At 33.8% G+C, this 20,146-nt stretch overlaps 2 protein-coding genes and 1 pseudogene across 3 annotated transcripts; all 3 read left to right on the forward strand.

Moving 5' to 3' along the window:
- Positions 1-62: 62 nt before the first annotated feature.
- LOC114077619 lies at positions 63-2,429 on the forward strand. Its single transcript, XM_027917924.1, has 3 exons — positions 63-558; positions 872-1,140; positions 2,316-2,429. Exons 1-3 carry the CDS (start codon positions 63-65, stop codon positions 2,427-2,429), a joined length of 879 nt encoding a protein of 292 aa, XP_027773725.1.
- Positions 2,430-5,089: 2,660 nt separating this feature from the next.
- Positions 5,090-12,586, forward strand: LOC114077655 (annotated as a pseudogene).
- Positions 12,587-15,495: 2,909 nt separating this feature from the next.
- Positions 15,496-20,124, forward strand: LOC107023104 (oxalate--CoA ligase). Of its 2 annotated transcripts, none has more exons than XM_015223661.1 (5): positions 15,496-16,003; positions 16,081-16,537; positions 16,613-17,203; positions 19,469-19,572; positions 19,678-20,124. In XM_015223661.1, exons 1-5 carry the CDS (start codon positions 15,809-15,811, stop codon positions 19,894-19,896), a joined length of 1,566 nt encoding a protein of 521 aa, XP_015079147.1. In that variant the 5' UTR covers positions 15,496-15,808; the 3' UTR covers positions 19,897-20,124. The 2 variants fall into 2 exon arrangements, 1 of the variants encoding a protein (XP_015079147.1); XR_003579002.1 differs by lacking the exon at positions 19,678-20,124 and adding an exon at positions 17,573-17,658 and having other exon boundaries at positions 15,511-16,003; positions 19,469-19,571.
- Positions 20,125-20,146: the final 22 nt, after the last annotated feature.

Genomic DNA, 20,146 nt, shown 5'->3' on the forward strand with positions numbered 1-20,146 from the left:
GAGCTTCACAAACTCGACCACCACTGTTTAATGGAAAGTATTATGGATGGTGGAAGAATCGCATGACGGATCATTTACTAGGAGAAAATCCAGACCTATGGGGAGTCATGTTGGACGGTCCAACCATACCCATGAAGAATGGAATTGATGGAACCACTCAAGTACCAAAAGATAGGAAAGAATGGAATGCTGCAGATAAACTTGCAATTCAGAACAATGCTAAAGCAAAAAAGATTTTGATATGCGGAATAGGTCCAGATGAATACAATCGAATATCATCATGTCAAGATGAAAAAGCAATATGGGAAACTTTGCAAACTGCGCATGAAGGAACAACTCAGGTAAAGAAGTCTAAAATAGATAACTTGAACAGACAATACGAACTGTTTCGAATGACAGAAGGTGAAACAATCCAAGAGATGCATACCAGGTTCACTGCTATCATTAATGAAATCTACTCACTAGGTGAAATAATTCCCAATGGGAAAGCAGTCAGAAAACTTTTGAGTGTTCTTCCAGAATCTTGGGAAAGCAAAGTAGAAGCCATTACTGAAGCCCGTGATCTAGATAAGTTAGCTTTGGATGAACTCATTGGAAATCTCATGACCTATGAACTCAAGAAAAAAACAAGAAAAGGAAATTAGAGGCAAAAGAAAGGAGAAGAACCTGGTTCTTACAGGCACAACACCAGAAAATTTTGAGGACGAAAACATTGCGTTAATGACCAAAAGGTTCTCAAGAATGTTAAAAAATGGACAGGTGTACCACAGAAGGAACTCTTAAAAAATCACTGAAAATCCAATAGATCAAGTATGTCACAAGTGTGGAAGTCCGGATCACTTTGTCAAGTTTTGTCCATTAAATGCTCTAGAGAAAAAGAGGAATAGTTCAGAAAAAGAAAAGGAAATCAAGAATGATAAGTACATTCCCACAAACAGAAGAATGACCAATCAAGAAGCGGATCTTTCAACGAGAAGAGCCTTTGCCGCTATGGGGGACTTATCTGAAGAAGAATTTGAGGATGGAGGGTTCAAAAATCAGTCACTACTTGCAATAGAACAATCAAATAAATATGATTTTCTTGCACTCATTGCTGAAACAGATTCTGAAGATGATGAAGAAGATGACAAACAAAGCAAGGTAAATTTTCATCACATCAAAGTAAATATTGAATCATATTCTAAAAAGGAACTAGAGTCCTTATTGAGTACTCTTATAGATGCATAGCAGTCTGTCAATTCTGAAAGAGAACAAGTGATGGAAAACTATGCATCTTTAAAAAAAGTCAATGACAATCTTGAGAAACACAATCACTTTCTTCAAAACAAATTAAAAGAACAGATTAAAATCTCAGAGTTAAGTCACAAGGGCAAAAACTCTGCTAGTGAACTTCAATTAGCTCTAGAAGAAAAAATAAAATTGTTAACCATAAAATGTCAAGCTTTAACAGAAAGGAATAGGTTGCTACAAGAAAATCTTGATATACCAAACTGGATCTGGAAAGAAATCTTAGATGGACTAGGTCCTCTGAAATTTTAACTCAGATTCAAGAAAGGCAAACCACTAGTCGAAGTGGGATAGGTTTTAAAAAACAGAATAATCTTGTGTTACACACTATTCACATGTCTAAAAGTTTATGCACTCATTGTGGAAACTCAGGTCATTTAAAGAATCAATGTAAAGCTTTATTTGAGGCTTTTCAGAAAAATGTTAAGCTCACCAAAAAAGAAAAGACTGATACGGCTAAGAACCTGGTTCGAAATAAAAATGCTCCAAATAAAGGTTTTCTTATTTGCCTTTATGGGCTAGAAAAAATCTTATTCATCCTTTTACTCACATAAAGGGGCCCAAGCTAATCTGGGTTCCCAAGACTAATCTTTGACTAGTGTTTCAGGTGAAGGTGAGAGGGAAAAGGCCAACTTGGTACATGAATAGGCATGCTCCAAACAGGTGCTAAAAATGGTAGAAAATTTCCTCTCGCTCTTTGATTTTCAAGGAGGCAGTTTGTTCCTTGAAAAGGATGAGAAAAATGAAAGAGACAAAAAAATTTGAAGAAAGTGACATGATATCAAACATCTTTGATGATGCAAATTTAGGGAACACTGCATGTGAACCTGGTTCACATCTAACAATCATTGATGCAACTGCAACATGAATTACTACTAATCTATGGTTCTGGAGATTGGGGGAATAATAGAGCAATCGGGACAGTAAGAGTATGGTACACCTTTAGGGGGAACTTTGTTGTGTGAACATGGTCCTTGTTGTTCATTGGAAGGTATTAAAAATTGACAAGGGTTGGTTCTCTATGACAGCTTGAGATTCGTTTGATCTTGGAGAATATGATGATGCAACATTCTCATAAAGGCCTTGAATATGAAGAACTTGAGAAAAATCAGTTAAAGCATGGTCTTATCGAAACAAGTTGATGCATTATCATGATTTCCTTTAATAATTGGCTAGTAAACGAATAATCTTACGCTTGAGTGATTATACAATGAATATCTGCTAACTCAACCTCGTACTGTAACAGGTACACACTCAAATCACATCTCAAACAATGTTTGGAAAGTCTGCGGATGTTATCTTACTCTTTGCTAACACCATTAAGTAAATCATGGAGAAACACAAAAAAAAAGGAACCTGGTTTCTCTGTAATACTCAGGTATGTACCATCCTTTTTCAATGCATTAATTTCCTGAGTTTGGGTCAAACATAAGCACTAATGAACCTGGTTGATCATAAAAAATTCAACTTTCTTAAAGATTACCAAGAACCCTCTTTGACAATAAGCATCATTCAATCTCAAACTGCTCTAATGATGAAAATCTCAGTATTGAAGTCATTCATGCTTTAATTTAGGGGGAACCTTGCTTTACCACCCACATCTGAACCAGGTTCACAAACTCCAAATTGATATTTCATTCATTCCAAGTGTATAACCTGTCTATCTCTCAGGGGGAACAATTTTCACAGAAATAAATTGTTTTTTGCTTTCATTATTGATAAACACATCTCTTTGTGAACCAAAATGTGATGAATCTCTTACTGGTAGTTGGTACTCCTTCAAAGTTGTCATCAAGAAAAAGGCTATCAAAAAAAAAAAATCATGGAGGAATGAAAATGTTACGGAGTAGAGTTAAAAAAAAAAAGTTATGATGTACCTCATGTTTCTCTTGATGAAATTTCACATTCTAAGAAAACTGATCAGAATAAAGAAGCTGGTGCACAATGGGCATACTAAAAAAAATTATTATCAATGGCAGTAAACATCCCTTTCTTCCTCACTTAAGTAATCTTTGTCCCAATCCTCATCCTCAAATTTTAGACTCTTTGATGTGCTTATGTCTGTCTCATACTCATGATATCATATGTTTTTTATTAAGGGCATAAACTGGTACATATTTGTTTATTTCGTTTCTCATTGAAGATCTTAATTGTGTATGAGTTTAAGATGACTAATATCCTCAGATTAACTAACCGTTTTGTTAGCAGAAGTGTACTTGAAAGTGTTGCCCAAGTGGCTATGAGTTAAAAATGATATTGCACTCATTGTATGTTATTCGAGTTCTTTGGTTATTGGTTTTCAATGATGTCAAAAGGGGGAAATTATATAATGTGGATAGACATATGCATAGTTTTTCATCATCAAAAAGGGGGAAATTGTTGAGTAATGAGAAACATGAAGTTTGTAGTTTTGATGGATGACAAAGAGTTGTAGTTTTGATGACGAACAAATAGTCTTGATGTGTAATAAATCATTGGTTATCATCATCAAAAAGGGGGAAAATGTTGGGAAGTAGGAGAACAAATAAAGTAGTTTTGATGATTGATAAAGTGAAGGCATGATGTTGTATGTGTACAATTATGAGAGGTTGCGGCAAAGAAGAAAAAGTATTGAGCCAAAGAAGAAAAAGTGCAGAATTGTAAAGAAATAAAAAAGTAGCAATTCAAGTCAAAGAAGGAAAGAAATAAAAAGTAGCAATTCAAGTCAAAGAAGGAAAGAAATAAAAAAGTAGCAATTCAAGTCAAAGAAGGAAAGAAGTAAATATAGACAAGTTCAAGAAGGAAAAGGATTTGTAATTCCTTTCCTTGTAGAAGTTGAAGGCAAATCAAATCTATAAAAGGATCAAGAAGTTGAAGGAAAAAAGTATCTTTGCATAAACGAAAATTGAGAGAATTTATCAGCAAAGCCAGAACAATTATCATTGCATATTCACGAAATATATCATCTTGAGAACAGTATTTTCTGGAGAAAAAACGCAGGCCTTCGTCACAGAAACGCAAGGACCAGGTTCACCTTCATCACAGCAAAACAAGGACCAGGTTCACGAAACCTGTTCTACTCAGAACTATTGGATATTGAAGTTTGATCAATTAAAGTCTAGGGTTATTAGTCTTTATTGATTTGTTCTAGGTTTATTATTGAGTTGTAATAATTCCTAGATTTGTAACAAGAAGTGGGTTTGACTTCTTGGGAGTTGAGTCTTGAGAGAATTGTAACAAGAAGTGGGTTTGACTTCTTGGGAGAGAGGTTGTGAGAATTGTAAACAAGAAGTGGGTTTGACTTCTTGGGTGGTTAGAGTTAACAAGAGTTGAGAGCTTTTATAAACAAGAAGCGAGTTTAACTTCTTGTTGAGTGGAGAGTTTTCAATTATAGTTAATCGAAAAGGGTAGAAGTTTAGAGTTAGATTCATTGATTAACTGAGTTGTAAATCTTGAATTAATAGAAAACTTCGGTGTGATTTTTCCCTTCCTTGAGTTAGGAAGGTTTTCACGATAAATCTTTGTTTTATTGTGTTACGACAAAATTACAAGAACCTGGTTCTTGTTCTAGGGGTAAGGTTTCTTCAGTTAAATTTAATTAGCTAACTCTTGAAATTCAAACGGTACCAAATAAATGAAATAAAATAAGTGATTATGTATGATAAACTTAATGTTGGATGGACCATGGGTTAAATTTATTGGTGCTGAAACTAATGTTTAAAAAGTTACTGGCTCTGGAAGTCTTCCATATTATTGTAACAACTATAAAGAGTTAATATTATAAAAGCAGCTAAAATTAGTTGAAGCAACATTCATAAAAAAAATGTACTTTTCTTTTGTTACCATAGTTTCTTTGCTTCTCTTCTTCTCCTTCCTTGTTATTCTAGTTAGTAAAGCAAAAAACAAATAAATTTACCTCCAGGTCCATGGAGACTTCCCTTTATTGGAAGTTTGCATCATTTGACCGGAAGAGGACTATTGCATCGCACTCTTAGAAATTTAGCACAAAGGTATGGGGGTGTTATGTACTTACAACTCGGGGAAATTCCTGTAGTGATCATATCATCACCTATTATTGCAAAAGAACTTCTAACAACTCATGATCTCGCCTTTTCTAATAGACCACAATCTATGTCAACAAACATCATATTTTACAATAATAAAGACATTGCATTTTGTCCATGCATGATAATTAACTGGAAACAAATGCGTAAAATTTGTAATGTACAACTTCTTAGTGCAAAGATGGTCAAGTCCTTTGGTGCGATTAGAAAAGATGACATTTCAAATCTTGTTTCATCAATTCGTTACATGAGGGGTTCTCCAATTGACATGACAGAAAAGATCTTTTGGTTAACCAACTCTGTCACTTGTAGCGCAGCCTTCGGGAAAATGTTCAAAGATCGAGATGAGTTTATAAAATTGTTGAAGAATATATTCATATTAGTGTCAGGATTTAATGTGGCTGATTTGTTTCCCTTCTTGGAAGTTACTTCACAAACTTAGTGGTACGGAATCTAGATTGATGAATGTCCATAAAATTATGGAAGATGATGAGAATATAAGATCAGCAGTTAATAGTTAGTTAATAATTTCCGTTAGTAACAAGTTGTTAGTAACAGTTTCTGTTTTCCAATAGTTAGTTAATTGGAAGTTAGTTAGCAAGGTTGTTAGTTAGTTTTATATATAGGTTCATATTGTAATCTTCTTCACTTAATTCACATTCAATACAATATACATTTTCCTCTCTCAATTCAGTTACAACTCTAGTTGAAGGTCATCAATGGTGTCAAGTTCATCAATGGTGATAATCTTTTCATGGTATCAGAGCATTGGTTGATGCATCGTCGTTGTTCCTGTTTCGAGGTCGATTCGTGAGCTTCTTCTCTTTCTTTGTTGTTTTCAATCGATTCGATTAACTGATTGAGAGATTGTGTTGTGAATTCTATGTCTTCGTCATTTTCCTTCTTCTTCTTCTTTCTTTCTGATTGAGGAAACACATTTCGTAGTTGGAGATTAGCGAGTTTCTAGTTGTTTTCGTGTTAGTTTTTCTCACAGATATTCGAACACAATGACTGATACTCAAGTTGGAGGTGATTTTGCTTCTAGTTCAACTACATCTCGATTGGATTTTACCAGTCCTTTTTACCTGCATCCCTCAGAAAATGCAGGATCATCCTTGTTACTTGGAGTTTTCGATGGTACTGGCTATAGATCTTGGCGAAGAGCAGTTCTCAGAGCATTGTCAATTAAAAGCAAAACAGGTTTTATTAATGGAGCAATTGTGAAACCTGTTTCTACTGATTCTAATTTCATGCAATGGGAAAGATGTGATGATATGGTCACATTGTGGATCTTAAATTCTTTGTCTCCAGAATTGCGTGATAGCCTGCAATATGTGAATAATGCCAAGCAGTTATGGGCATAATTAGAGGAAAGATACGATCAAACCAATGGGTGTAAATTGTATCAATTACAGAAGGAGATAAATGAGCTTGTTCAAGGTACTTTAGACATCACTAAGTATTACACAACAATGAAAAAGCTGTGGGAGGAGATGAGCACAGTTGATATCAATTCTCAGTGCACATGTGTGTGCTCTTGTGGAGGTAAAACACAGAAAGCTGAACAAGATAGAAGATTGATACATTTTTAATGGGGTTAAATGAAATGTATACGACTGTTAGAGGTAGCATTCTTATGATGAGCACTCTTCCTAGCATGGCTCAAGCTTTTGCCATTCTATGCCAAGAAGAAAAGCAGAGCGAAGTAAAGCCTCATAATCATACAGCCTTGGATTCTACTTCTCTCAATGCATATGGACAATACAATAATAATGCAGGTTACAAGGGATTCAGAACAAATTATAGTTCATCTAAAGGAGCTGGAACTAGTTCTGGTAATCCAAGCAATAATAATGTGTTTAGAGGGAATTCAAGTATCAACAGGTCTGTCTTAGTTTGTGACTATTGCAAGAAATCAGGACACACGAGAGATAGATGTTATAAACTTCATGGATATCCATCCAATCCAAAGTTTCAAAAGGGAAAAGGAACAAGTTTTGCAGCATATGTGTGCTTCTGATATGAATACACAACAATCTGAGGAAGAGTCTGAAATGGGAAAGCAGATGCCACTAAACCTGTCCAAAGATCAGTATGAACAACTGCTCAACATCTTGGGAACTATACAAGCTGGAAATGGACGTTTTAATTCAGATAATTCAAATAACATGCTGAATGGGGCTGTGAACTTGGCAGGTATACTTGCTTGTCATTCCACTATAAATGATATAGGTGATCTTTCTTGTAAATGTGTTAAGCTGACTACTGGCTCTTTGGATAATAGATTCAGGAGCATCACATCATATGACCTATGATAAAACCACTCTCACAAACATTAGAACACTCCCGTACCCTTTCTTAATATCACTCCCAAATGGTTACAAGGTTAAAGTGACTCAAGTTGGTGATGCTTGTTTAAATCCAGTTTTAACTCTAAGCAAAGTGTTATTTGTGCCTAGCTTCAAGTTTAATCTCATTTCTATTCATTGTTTGGCATTACAACTTAATGGAGTAATCAGTTTTGATAAATTTTCTTGTTTGTTACAGGGCCCTTCTCTGAAGAGCCCTCTGGAACTTGGTAAAGCCAAGAATGGTCTATATTTCTTGTGTCAAAAATGTCACAATTGCTGCAAGTCTGCTGAGGAAAAGTCACCTCATTCTAATTGTCATCTTGTCTCAAAGTTTCACACTGTATCTTCTGTAAGACAATCTCTAACTTCTACTACAAATAAAATAGATTGTAAGACTATTCCTTCTTCTTATTCTAATGATAAATGTCTTTCATTTGCTGATGTCTCTAGTCACACTTATAATGATGAACTTCTGTGGCATGCTAGATTAGGCCATGTACCCTTTGTAAAGATGAGGAATATATCAGCCATACCTGTAAATTTTTCTCCTAAACAACCTTTTACATGCACTATATGCCCTATGGCTAGGCAAACTAAGATGCCTTTTCTAGAAAGCACATCTACTACTACCACAATTTTTGAATTACTACATGTTGATTTATGGGGGCCATATCACATTCCTACTCATGATGGTTACCATTATTTTCTTACTATGGTGGATGACTACATTAGGTCCACTTGGACACAATTACTAAGGTGCAAAAGTAATGCTCTTCAAACCATCAAAGCCTTTGTATCTCTCATAGAAAACCAATTTCAAACTAAGTTGAAAGCCATAAGATCAGACAATGGTTTAGAATTTACCTCATCTGAAGCTGTATATTTCTTTCAAACCAAAGGCATAATACACCAAAGGACCTGTCCATATACACCTCAACAAAATGGAGTGGTAGAGAGGAAACATAAATACTTACTTGAAACAGCAAGAGCACTCTTATTTCAATCAAAATTACCCATGAGATACTGGGGAGAGTGTGTATTAACTGCCACATATATAATAAACAGATTGCCTACTAAACTTCTTCAAAACAAATCATCATATGAGATATTATACCATAAACAACCTACATATTCTCATCTTAAGAGTTTTGGTTGTCTTTGTTTTCCAATCGTTTTAAAAACTCACAAGGATAAACTTGAACCATGAACCATCCCCCATGTTTTTGTTGGCTATCCATTCAATACAAAAGGCTACAAAGTCTTGAATCTAGCTACAAAGAAAGTTCACATATCTAGAGATATTATTTTCCATGAGAAAATTTTTCCTTTTGTTCTTGCTCCTGATGACTCTAGTTTCAGTTCTATTTTAAAAATGCTCACTCATTCTGTTAACATGCCTTGTATGCCTGGAAAAATAAACATTCTTGCTGCTGATGAAATGCTGAACAATCTTACACCACATGAAGTCACTGACAATCAAGTAACCAATATTACTAACATACATGAAACAACATCTGTTGATTCTACACCACAAGAACCTAGAAGAACTTCCTGAACAATAAATACTCCTAGTTATCTAAAGGATCATACATACACCCTACCTAAGTTACATTCCCTCAATGCTTTTGTGTCTCACAATAACCATGTATGTTTCAATAGTCTTTGTTCTGATAGCCAGCAGCTAGTTACAACCATTTCACATGAATGTGAACCTAATACTTTTGAAGAGGCAATATTGCACCCTGCTTGGCAGCAAGCCATGACACATGAGTTTGAAGCTTTGTATGCTAATGATACTTGGGAAATGGTCATGTTACCTGATGGAAAAAAGGCTACTGGTTGTAAATGGGTATACAAAATCAAGAATAAGGCCGATGGAAGTATAGAGAGATTCAAGGCTAGGCTGGTAGTAAAAGGTTATACACAACAAGCTGGAGTAGATTACACTGAAACATTTTCACCTGTGGTGAAAATGACTACTGTTAGAACACTGATTTCGTTAGCTGTTAAGAAAGGTTGGAACTTGTATCAACTAGATGTGAATAATGCATTTTTACATGGTGATTTACATGAGGATGTTTACATGGTACCTCCACAAGGTCTTACAACAGGCTGTGATAACATGGTGTGCAAATTAAAGAAATCCTTGTATGGGCTAAAGCAGGCAAGTAGGCAATGGTATGAGAAGCTAGCAAACAGTTTGTGTTCAAGAGGGTATCAACATTCAGATAGTGACTATTCTTTGTTTTACAAAAAGAATGGGAGTTCTTTGGTATTTGTTGCTATATACGTGGATGATATAATCATGACTGGTAATAATGTTGATGAAATCAATTCTTTAAAGTGTTTCCTGCATAACCAATTCAGAATAAAAGACTTGGGTAAACTACACTATTTCTTAGGCCTAGAAATATTGTACAGACATGATGGTGTTCTTATCTCTCAGAGGAAATTCACTTCTGATTTTCTGAAGGATTTTGATGTGTTGAGTTACAAAACTACTTCATCACCACTTGATTGCACTGAAAAGTTAAAAGTCACAGATGGTAAGCTCTTAACTGATCCTACTCAATATGGGAAGTTAATTGGCAAGCTCAATTTTCTAACTAACACTAGAATGGACATATCCTATAGTGTCCAACATTTGAGTCAGTTCATGCAATCACCCAGGGAACCACATTTGAAAGCAGCCTACCATGTACTCAGATACTTGAAACAAGATCCAACCATGGGTATTTTTATTTCAAACAAGGCTGATCTTACTGTGAGTGCCTACTGTGACTCTGATTGGGCTGCTTTCCCCGAATCAAGGAGGTCTGTTAGTGGTTACCTAGTACTTATGGGAGACAGTCCTATCAGCTGGAAATCTAAGAAGCAGGCAACAGTATCATTATCATCTGCTGAAGCTGAATATAGGGCAATAAGACAAGTTGTGGGAGAACTAGTGTGGTTTGAAAGGTTGCTAAGTGAATTGGATGTAAAATGTTCCCTGCTTATACATGTTCATTGTGACAGCCAAGCAGCAGTTCACATTGTCAAGAATCCAGTTTTTCATGAACGGACAAAACATATTGAAATTGATTGCCATTTTGTAAGAACTAAACTTCATCAAGGTTTAATCACACTCCATCACATATCCACTGATTCACAATTGGCAGACATCTTCACCAAAGTTTTGACTGGGGTTAAACACACTTCTCTATTACACAAGTTGTATGTAATTACATCACCTCCAACTTGAGGGGGGTGATGAGAATATAAGTTCAGCAGTTACTAGTTAGTTAATAATTTCCGTTAGTAACAAGCTGTTAGTAACAGTTTCTGTTTTCCAATAGTTAGTCAATTGGAAGTTAGTTAGCAAGGTTGTTAGTAAGTATTATATATAGGTTCATATTGTAATCTTCTTCACTTAATTCACATTCAATACAATATACATTTTCCTCTCTCAATTCAGTTACAACTCTAGTTGAAGGTCATCAATGGTGTCAAGTTCATCAATGGTGATAATCTTTTCAGAAGACATCTTAGAGGAGCATCTTGAAAATAAAGGAATTGGTGACCAATTTGGAGGTGAAGATTTGGTTGATGTTTTACTGAGGGTTATGGAGGACGCTGAACTTGAATGTGCAATCACAAACGACCATATTAAAGCTGTGATTCTTGTAAGTTTGCTACCAACTCATGAAGAAGTAGATTGATTTTTACAAGCTAATTAGATTATTTTTGCAAATATTCAAAAGATAATCATTAAACAAAAACACTGAGAAAACACATCAAATGTATTTTGAACTTGTTTTAAAAAGACGATTTCACTCAAATTAATGGTGCGATCTATGTTTTCCCTTTTTTGTGTGTGGAACTAATGTCACTCTAGCATCGGTATCTCCAGGAGTTAATATCTCATATGGTCATCACTTAATTTTGAATAGTTCACTTAGAAAGTCACTCAAATTTTGTTTACAGCCCAAAGTCACTCGACATAAAATTGTTCATTAGAAAATCACTCAACTTAAAGTAGTTTACATAAAAAGTCACTCAAGACTAATATTGTTGGCTCGTAAAAGAAAGTCTTGGGTTCTGAGGTTTGAGGACATTGTCTAGGAGGCGGGAGGACTATCCACACCCATTAACACATCCTCGATCTGTATTACCCTTTGTCTCGTTCTGAGGTTTCAGGTGTAAATTTTACTGTTAATATCAGGTTCACAGAAGTTCATAGCTCGAGACTCCTTCAAAAATTTCTCCTTAATATTTTAGAAGCCAAAATTCATCAAATTATATTTTATTGACTTAATGTTGATGTAGGACATTTTTTGTTGATGGGAGTGAAACTTCGGCTGCAATTACTATTTGGGTACTATCAGAAATGATGAAAAAACCCAAATATTATGGCGAAGTCTCAAAAGGAAGTGAGACAAGTCTTCAGGATGATGAAGAAAATCTGGAAAAATTGACATAGCTAAACTTAGTGATTAAAGAGACATTAAAGTTACATACACCAGTTCCTCTTCTACCGCCTATAGAATTTAGGGAGCAAACACATATTGATGATGGACAATACCTCTTAAAACTAGGATATTGGTCAATGCATGGGCACTTGCGAGAGATCCAAAAAGTTTCATACCAAAGAGATCTGAGAATTGTTTTATTGATTTTACAGGAAATCATTTTGAGTTTATTCCATTTGGTGCTGGAAGAAGGATTTGTCCGGGAATTCTATTTGGTTTATTTAATGTGAAACTTCCTTTGTCTCATTTACTCTACCATTTTGAATGGGAACTACCACATGGAATGAATCCAAAAGATTTGGATATGACGGAAACGCATGGATTAAGTGGGAGCGAAACATAAAGATTCGTATTTAGTTGCCAAATCATGAAAACAGCGAAGAATTCTGATCTCACACGTCTACACGATCCTTCATCTTATGAAAATACCCAAAGAATAAGATCCATATATGCATTAATTAAAGTTGGTTATATACCAAATAATTTATTGTGATTCATGTAACATGAACTTCTGTTTTATTCATGTAATTTTCATAGGCATGGAGCAAACATTATCTCAATATGTTGGTCTGTTGTATAATTTGAGTTAGTCCAATGCCGTATGAACCTGGGTGTGGCCGGCGCTCGAAAACCATTTTTGGTCCCCAAGAGAATTTTTAAGTCTGGCTGGCTACTTAGCGGAAAATTTACTTAAGCGATAACAAGCTTAGAAATAGAATTTAGAACATTCGAACTCAAGCAAATATTTAACCAAACTATTTGAAAATACTTAATTGCAATAATAATATTTCCTCAATTCCATTTTATATGTCACTTTTTTACTTTACACTTACATTTAGAAATTATGGGATTTTACTCTTCTATCCTTATTTAAATTTTTCGGAACTCAAGTTTTCAATTAATGAATATGAATTAATTTATTTTAATTAATTCGTTTAACCAATGAACATGAATAATTACTTAATTTTTCTAAGTTAGTTAAATGTATATGTTCTAGGCTAATAACTCACATGGATTAAAAAAAAGAACATATGATAATTTATGCATTAATTATATCAAATGACAAGCATTATAGACCAACTAATTATAGAAAAGAATGACATATAAAATGAGACAGAGGGAGTAATACTTTACAAAACAATTCTAAAACATCTCAAACAAAAAGGAAATACTGAGAAAATTTTCAACTCTAACTATCCATGAAAATTATTCTCTAACGTCACTTTTTTCTTTCTTTTTTGTTTTCTTTTACTTGTTTTTATGTTCACCTTGCACATTTTTTAAGAACTTAAAGAATGAATGATTTAGAATAAATATTTAGGGTTAACTGTAATAATAGAAAACAAATATGAGTTGTTTAAAAATGTTCACTTTGCTTAGTATATAATATTGATTGATTTAAAAAGTAAATTTTTTCAATTATTAGTAAAAAAGGAACAATGTGACATGGGAGAGAAGATGGTTTTTGTGTGAAGTATATTTGAAGAGAATAAAATATATAAAGTTGGTGCTATTGTAGTCCTAAAACAAACAAAAGTAATATTATTAGGTAATATTTTAAATATGTATGACTATTTAGGAAAATTATTCAAAATACTCTCTTTAGTATTTGTATACTTTTCATTTTCTAATTGTCTCTAATTACTTGTCCATTTTAACAAATTAAGAAAGGATAAAAAAATTTACCTATTATACCTCAATTAATTACTTTGAAAAATATAAAAAAATATTGAAAATCTTAAATTTTTAATTCATTCACTTTATCATTAATAAAGGTATAATAATAATTTTACTATATCAATACTTATTTTCTTAATATGTCAATCTAAAAATAAAAAAAGTAATAAGGGAGAGAGGGAATAGTAAAAAAAATTAGTGTAATACTCAAGCTATAGATTTTTTATTTTTTTCCTGTGATTTTCGGGTATCACTTCGCGAACTCGACTAATTATATCCATCGAATTCCATTATTTCAAGATGGGTGCACAACAATTAATTCTACGAGGCCCTAAAGACACGATCAATTTGTAATGCCTCAAGCTATAGATGGAAAAAATAAAATTGGGATAGCTCCGTGGGTGGAAAGCTGTTTGGTGGAATCCTCGTCCTTCCTCTTTAATTTTTTACTCAAAGACAAGACAAAACAAGTTTCAACGTGCAACACTACTAATGAAGCCAATTCAAAGTTGGTCTTCTTAAGGAGCCTTTTGACGGATCAAACTTTTCTAAGCCCCTTCCCCTTTCATATTCACCCAATCACTTTGGTCTTACTTTAAAATGTTTGAAAAGAGATATTCATTTGATGAGAGAAGTAACGAAAATATGTACCATTTTAATTTTATAACATGAATGAGATATACTTTAAATTTTTATCTTTGGTCAGTTGTGTATCTAAATTTAGTTAATCAAATAAAGAGATGTTAGTTAATCAAATAAAGAGATGTTTTTAAGGTTATTAATAGTTTGGGGACGAAATTAATAATCTGCATCAAGTTCATGAGTGTTTTGAATATTTCTCTTTTACTTTCTCTCAGTGGCGGATTTAGGAATTTAAGGTTGTGGGTGCTCTAAAGTGAAAATATAAAAAATATGTGTTAATAGTGAGATTCGAACCTTGGTACAACAACACTAAAAAAGTCTTAAGTACCCATCCAGGAGTCATTGGGCCAATTAAATCATTTATTCATCATGTGCTCTATATTAATTATATACAAATACCTATCAATTTCTACATATATATATATATATATATATTCCGTAACGAACATACTCTCTATGTTCATATTTACTTGTTCATATTTCCTTTTATATTTGTCCCTATTCACTAGTCAATTTTAACAAATCAAGAAAGGACCACAATTTTTCTAATATGCCCTTATTTAATTCTAGAAAAATTCTAGTACTACTAAGTTATAATGCATGCTTTTTGGAACTAGAAAATACATTTATTATATTTGCGGAGTTACATAATCTTTTAAGCTAAGGGTAAAATAACTAACTTATGATAACAATTGGTGTCTTAATATGTATGTCACTTCTAAAGTGGACAACTAAATAGATTATTCTTCAATTAATTACTTCGAAAAAAGATAAAAACTTTTTGAAAATCTTACATTATTAGTACATCCACCTTATAATTAATAGAAATAAAATAATAAACTTACTATTTTAATCATTATTTTCTTAACAGATGTGTCATTTCAAAAGATGACGGATAATTAAGGACAGACGAATATTTGATATTAAGAGTTCAATTTTGATTTCAATTTTATACATATATATTAATTAAAATACAAATTTTAAACTAAAATTATTAAATTTATCCGAATTCGTAATATCCTCTAGACTCCTTCTCACGATCTTTCTTCTAGTATGATGGATTCAGCGTCAAACGGACACGAGCGAAATTGAGGAAATATGCCCTCTCCAAGAATTTGCCACCTGTACCTATCTTGGTAAAATAGATCCTCCCTTCCTTCCTACTTCATTGCATTTATATTGCCGCCACTTTTTACTCTTTATATATGCCCTTGCTAAATCACAACTCTATTTTCATCTCAATTTTTTATTTCTTACAACTAATTAATCTTTCTTGTATTGTATTGTTTGTTTGGAAAAAATGGCAACGCTCACAATGTTATTGAAAAATGTGGCTGAAAAATTCCCTACCCGCAACGCAATATCTGTTTCGGGAAGATTCATCGTCACGCATAAAAGGCTACAACAACTTATCGAACAAGCCGCGTCTCTACTCGTTGCTGCTGGTATTCAGCCCGGTGATGTAGTCGCTCTCACATTTCCCAATACTATCGAGGTATATTTGAACTGTCAGTTTAAATGATGCGTTGATTGTATTACTAATAACAAATATGTGTTGTTGTTTTATTTCAGTTTGTGGTTATGTTTCTAGCTGTGATTCGAGTTCGAGCCACAGCAGCGCCACTGAATTCAGCGTATATGCCTGAAGAATTCGAGTTCTATTTATCAGATTCTGAATCTAAACTGTTGTTAATTGCGAAAGAAGGAAATAAGGCAGCTGAAGCAGCGGCTGCAAAGCTCAATATTACTCGGATTAAGGTGTCTGTGCCCAGTTCCGATTCCGATGTGATTCTCAGCCTGAGTATTCCGTTATCAGATTGTGATTTGGTTTCTGAAATCGTGAATGATCCATCCGATGTTGCACTTTTTCTACATACATCAGGCACTACCAGCAGACCAAAAGGCGTTCCCATAACACAGCACAATTTAGTATCATCTGTAAACAATATTAAATCGGTTTACAAACTCACTGAATCGGACTCTACAGTGATCGTCTTGCCACTGTTTCATGTTCATGGATTGATTGCAGGTAAATATTACCAAATTCAATCAATTAGTACTCGTAATTCATTTTGACCTAAGCAAAATTTTTGAAACATTGCAGGATTACTGAGCTCGCTTGGTGCTGGAGGATCTGTAACGCTCCCTGCTTCTGGTAGATTCTCTGCTTCATCTTTCTGGTCTGATATGATCAAGTCCAACGCCACTTGGTACACCGCGGTGCCTACCATTCACCAGATCCTATTAGACCGTCATTTCAGCAATCCAGAGTCTTCTTACCCGAGACTCCGGTTCATTAGGAGTTGTAGTGCTGCTCTTGCACCATCCGTATTGGCACGGTTAGAGGAAGCATTTGGTGCGTCTGTTTTAGAGGCATATGCAATGACAGAGGCAACACATTTGATGTGTTCAAATCCATTACCAGAAAATGGTCCACATTTGCCAGGGTCAGTAGGGAAGCCAGTGGGCCAAGAATTGGGGATATTGAATGAGAATGGTGTGGTACAAGGGGTTAAAGAAAAAGGGGAAATTTGCATTAGGGGTCCAAATGTTACAAAAGGGTATAAGAATAATCCTGAGGCTAATAAATCTGCTTTTCAATTTGGTTGGTTTCATACTGGAGATGTGGGATTTTTGGACTCTGATGGATATTTGCATTTGGTTGGAAGGATCAAGGAGTTGATCAACCGTGGAGGTATGTTCATTTCAACTTTATAAAGTTATTGTTAATATTCAATCAAAGTGCTTCTTTTGAATGCATGAGGTTAGTGTTGGTGTGAAGTGTGAACATGATTGATTGCCTAGATACATAAGCCACAAAAGTGTCGTGTAACTTAATTTTAACTGAAATTTATATCCTTCGACTTTGAATGTATGCTTAAACTTGTACAAAATTGAACAAATAGACATACATGTTAAATGGTGCATCTAACATGGCAATTTGCATCCTATATGACGTTTGTCGTACGTCCTACATTAAGTTGCTCGGACTCGGGTGCGTATGTGCGATATGGACGCAGATCTAGAGGTTGGATTCTCTATGACCTAAATTTTTAAAATTTAGGTTACCGATCAATCTGGATACAAGGGCGGAGCTAAAGCCTATTAAGGGTGGTCAGGTGAACACCCTTCGTCGAAAAATTATATCAGGTATATAGGCAAAATATAATCTAATATATGTATATATAATTAATTGAGCACTCTTTAACATAGAAAAGGTGGATAGTCTAGTGTTTGGTAAAAGTCATTTATCTCATGGAGGTTTGGGTTCGATCCCCACTAGTTTTTTTAAAAATACAAATCTCTTTTTAAATAAAAAAACACAAAAGTTTTTGTGTACCTATTCATCTGTAAAAAAAAAAAAAAAAATGTTATGTGTACCCACTCCGCTAAAAAAAATTATCGACTCTTTAAAGGTTGAATATCCTTAGCAAAATTTCTAGCTCCGTCATTATCTGGATACGGGTGCGGATATTTGGCTAAAATAGAGTTATAAAACATAAACTATGAGATAATGTAGAGAACTTGAGGAGAAAAGAATGATCGAGAGGAGAATCTTGGAAGGAGACAAAAGGAAAGGGAGTGATAATAGAAATTTATATATACAAGGTTTTCCATTTTCATCATTTAAATTTATATATATAAGAAAAGTTTTGATTACAGAATTCATTAAATTTGTCCAAAATTTTTCCCTCGATTTTGTTCAAAATACTCAAAACCGGTTAACCAAATTATGTACAATTCTCACACACTTTTGACACGGGTGCGCATCGAAAATGGAAAGTCCGATTAACTTAGGTCCTACTTGTATTATGTCACATAGGACACACATGTCTATTTGTTCAACTTTGTTTTAGGGCAAGTTATATGGGGCAAGTTATATGGTAAGTGTCTAAGGCCAACTTTGAGCTTCCTATATGCACACTCAAGTTAGATGACACATTTATTTATTACTTTCTTGGATATTAAGTTCGGACTCTTTGTACTTTAAGAACAACTAGTTTCTCCATTTTAATTTGTTTTTTCTATTTTTTTTTAATCCGTTTAAAAAAAGAACGTCTCTTTCTTTTTTTTAGTAACTTTTTAGTTCTAGTTTTTCACATGACATGTTTAATACCACAAAATTAATGATATTTTGATACATTTGATGTATCTTCAATTTAGGATCACAAGATTAAATAAAATTACTTTCTTAAACTTTATGTCAAGTCAAAATAAAACAAATAAATCCATACGAAGGGAATTAAATAGTGATTGTATTTTGAAAGTTTTTAATGTATTTGGAATGATATAAACTCAAATAGAAAGGAATAAAAATAATAAAGACTCAAAGATGCAAAGTGGACTAATATAGGCATTAAAAACATAGTTTAATTGATTGTTCGATTTGATCGTAAAAATGGTGTTTCCATAGTAAATTTTATTCGAAAATATCAATTTTACATAAGAAATTAAATGCATTATTGACCTCTCTTTTTGATTATTTTTTTTTTAAAAAAAATTCTGGAGAATATTCTAGTAGGACACTAGAATGGACCATCTATCTATTACTAGTATTATTTTTGTATCGACTGTTATTAGGCAAATGTGTGGTTCTAGTTGCCATCAAACTTGGCTTGCATCGCCCTTAATTATTAGGTAGGATGTGACAACTTACTTAGAGACTTTCTTCGTCGTAATTTTCGTCATTTGCCTAATTTTTGGTTTGTGATATTGACATCTACTCTTTTCCAAAATCTAAACATAGCTTCCGCCCCCTGCCTTGAAAATTAAGTAGACCTTAAGGTCTCAACAGAATAATACAAAAATTAAATTAGGAAAATGTTGAACACCAAAAACTCTATTGTCATAATTATACGAAATCATAATTTCTATTACATGTCTAAACGCTTGCTTAAACTCTTTCGACCACCTCATGAACGATTTCTGATCTGCAATTTTCCATCTTACAAATTTTCAGGGGAAAAGATATCTCCAATTGAAGTGGATGCAGTCCTTGTTTCTCATCCAGAGATTGCTCAGGCTGTTGCTTTCGGAGTTCCTGATGACAAGTATGGTGAAGAGGTAAAAAAATGACCACAATTAATATATCACCCATTGAAGTATATTTCATTCTGTCATGTATATAATATAATATAGTCTAATTCAGATACACTTGATGTTCCACAGATAAACTGTGCTGTCATTCCACGTGAAGGGTCAGGCATAGACGAAGGAGATGTGTTGGTATTCTGCAAGAAAAATCTAGCAGCCTTTAAGGTTCCCAAAAGGGTATTCATGACTGATTCTCTACCAAAAACTGCAACTGGAAAAATTCAACGACGACTTGTTGCAGAGCATTTCCTTGCACAGATCTCAACTGCTAAAGTGCCCAAGTTTGGAGCTTGAAAATGATACATACTATCAATCTCTCAAATAATAATTATTAACAGATGATTTTTACTGGCAATATTATTTTTTTGTAGGCACATTAAAAGTTCCTTTTCCTTGTAAAAGTGAACATTAAACACAGTGATATTCTTACAATGAATTTTTAGACTTGTACAATTTAATCTGTAAGAAAACTGCCTATAGCAGACAGTAGTAATAAACTTTACAACATATCTTGCAAGTTGAGCTCTCTATAGCTTTTACCTGA

This window comes from Solanum pennellii, chromosome 6 (assembly GCF_001406875.1).
Source record: "Solanum pennellii chromosome 6, SPENNV200".
NCBI lineage: Eukaryota > Viridiplantae > Streptophyta > Magnoliopsida > Solanales > Solanaceae > Solanum > Solanum pennellii.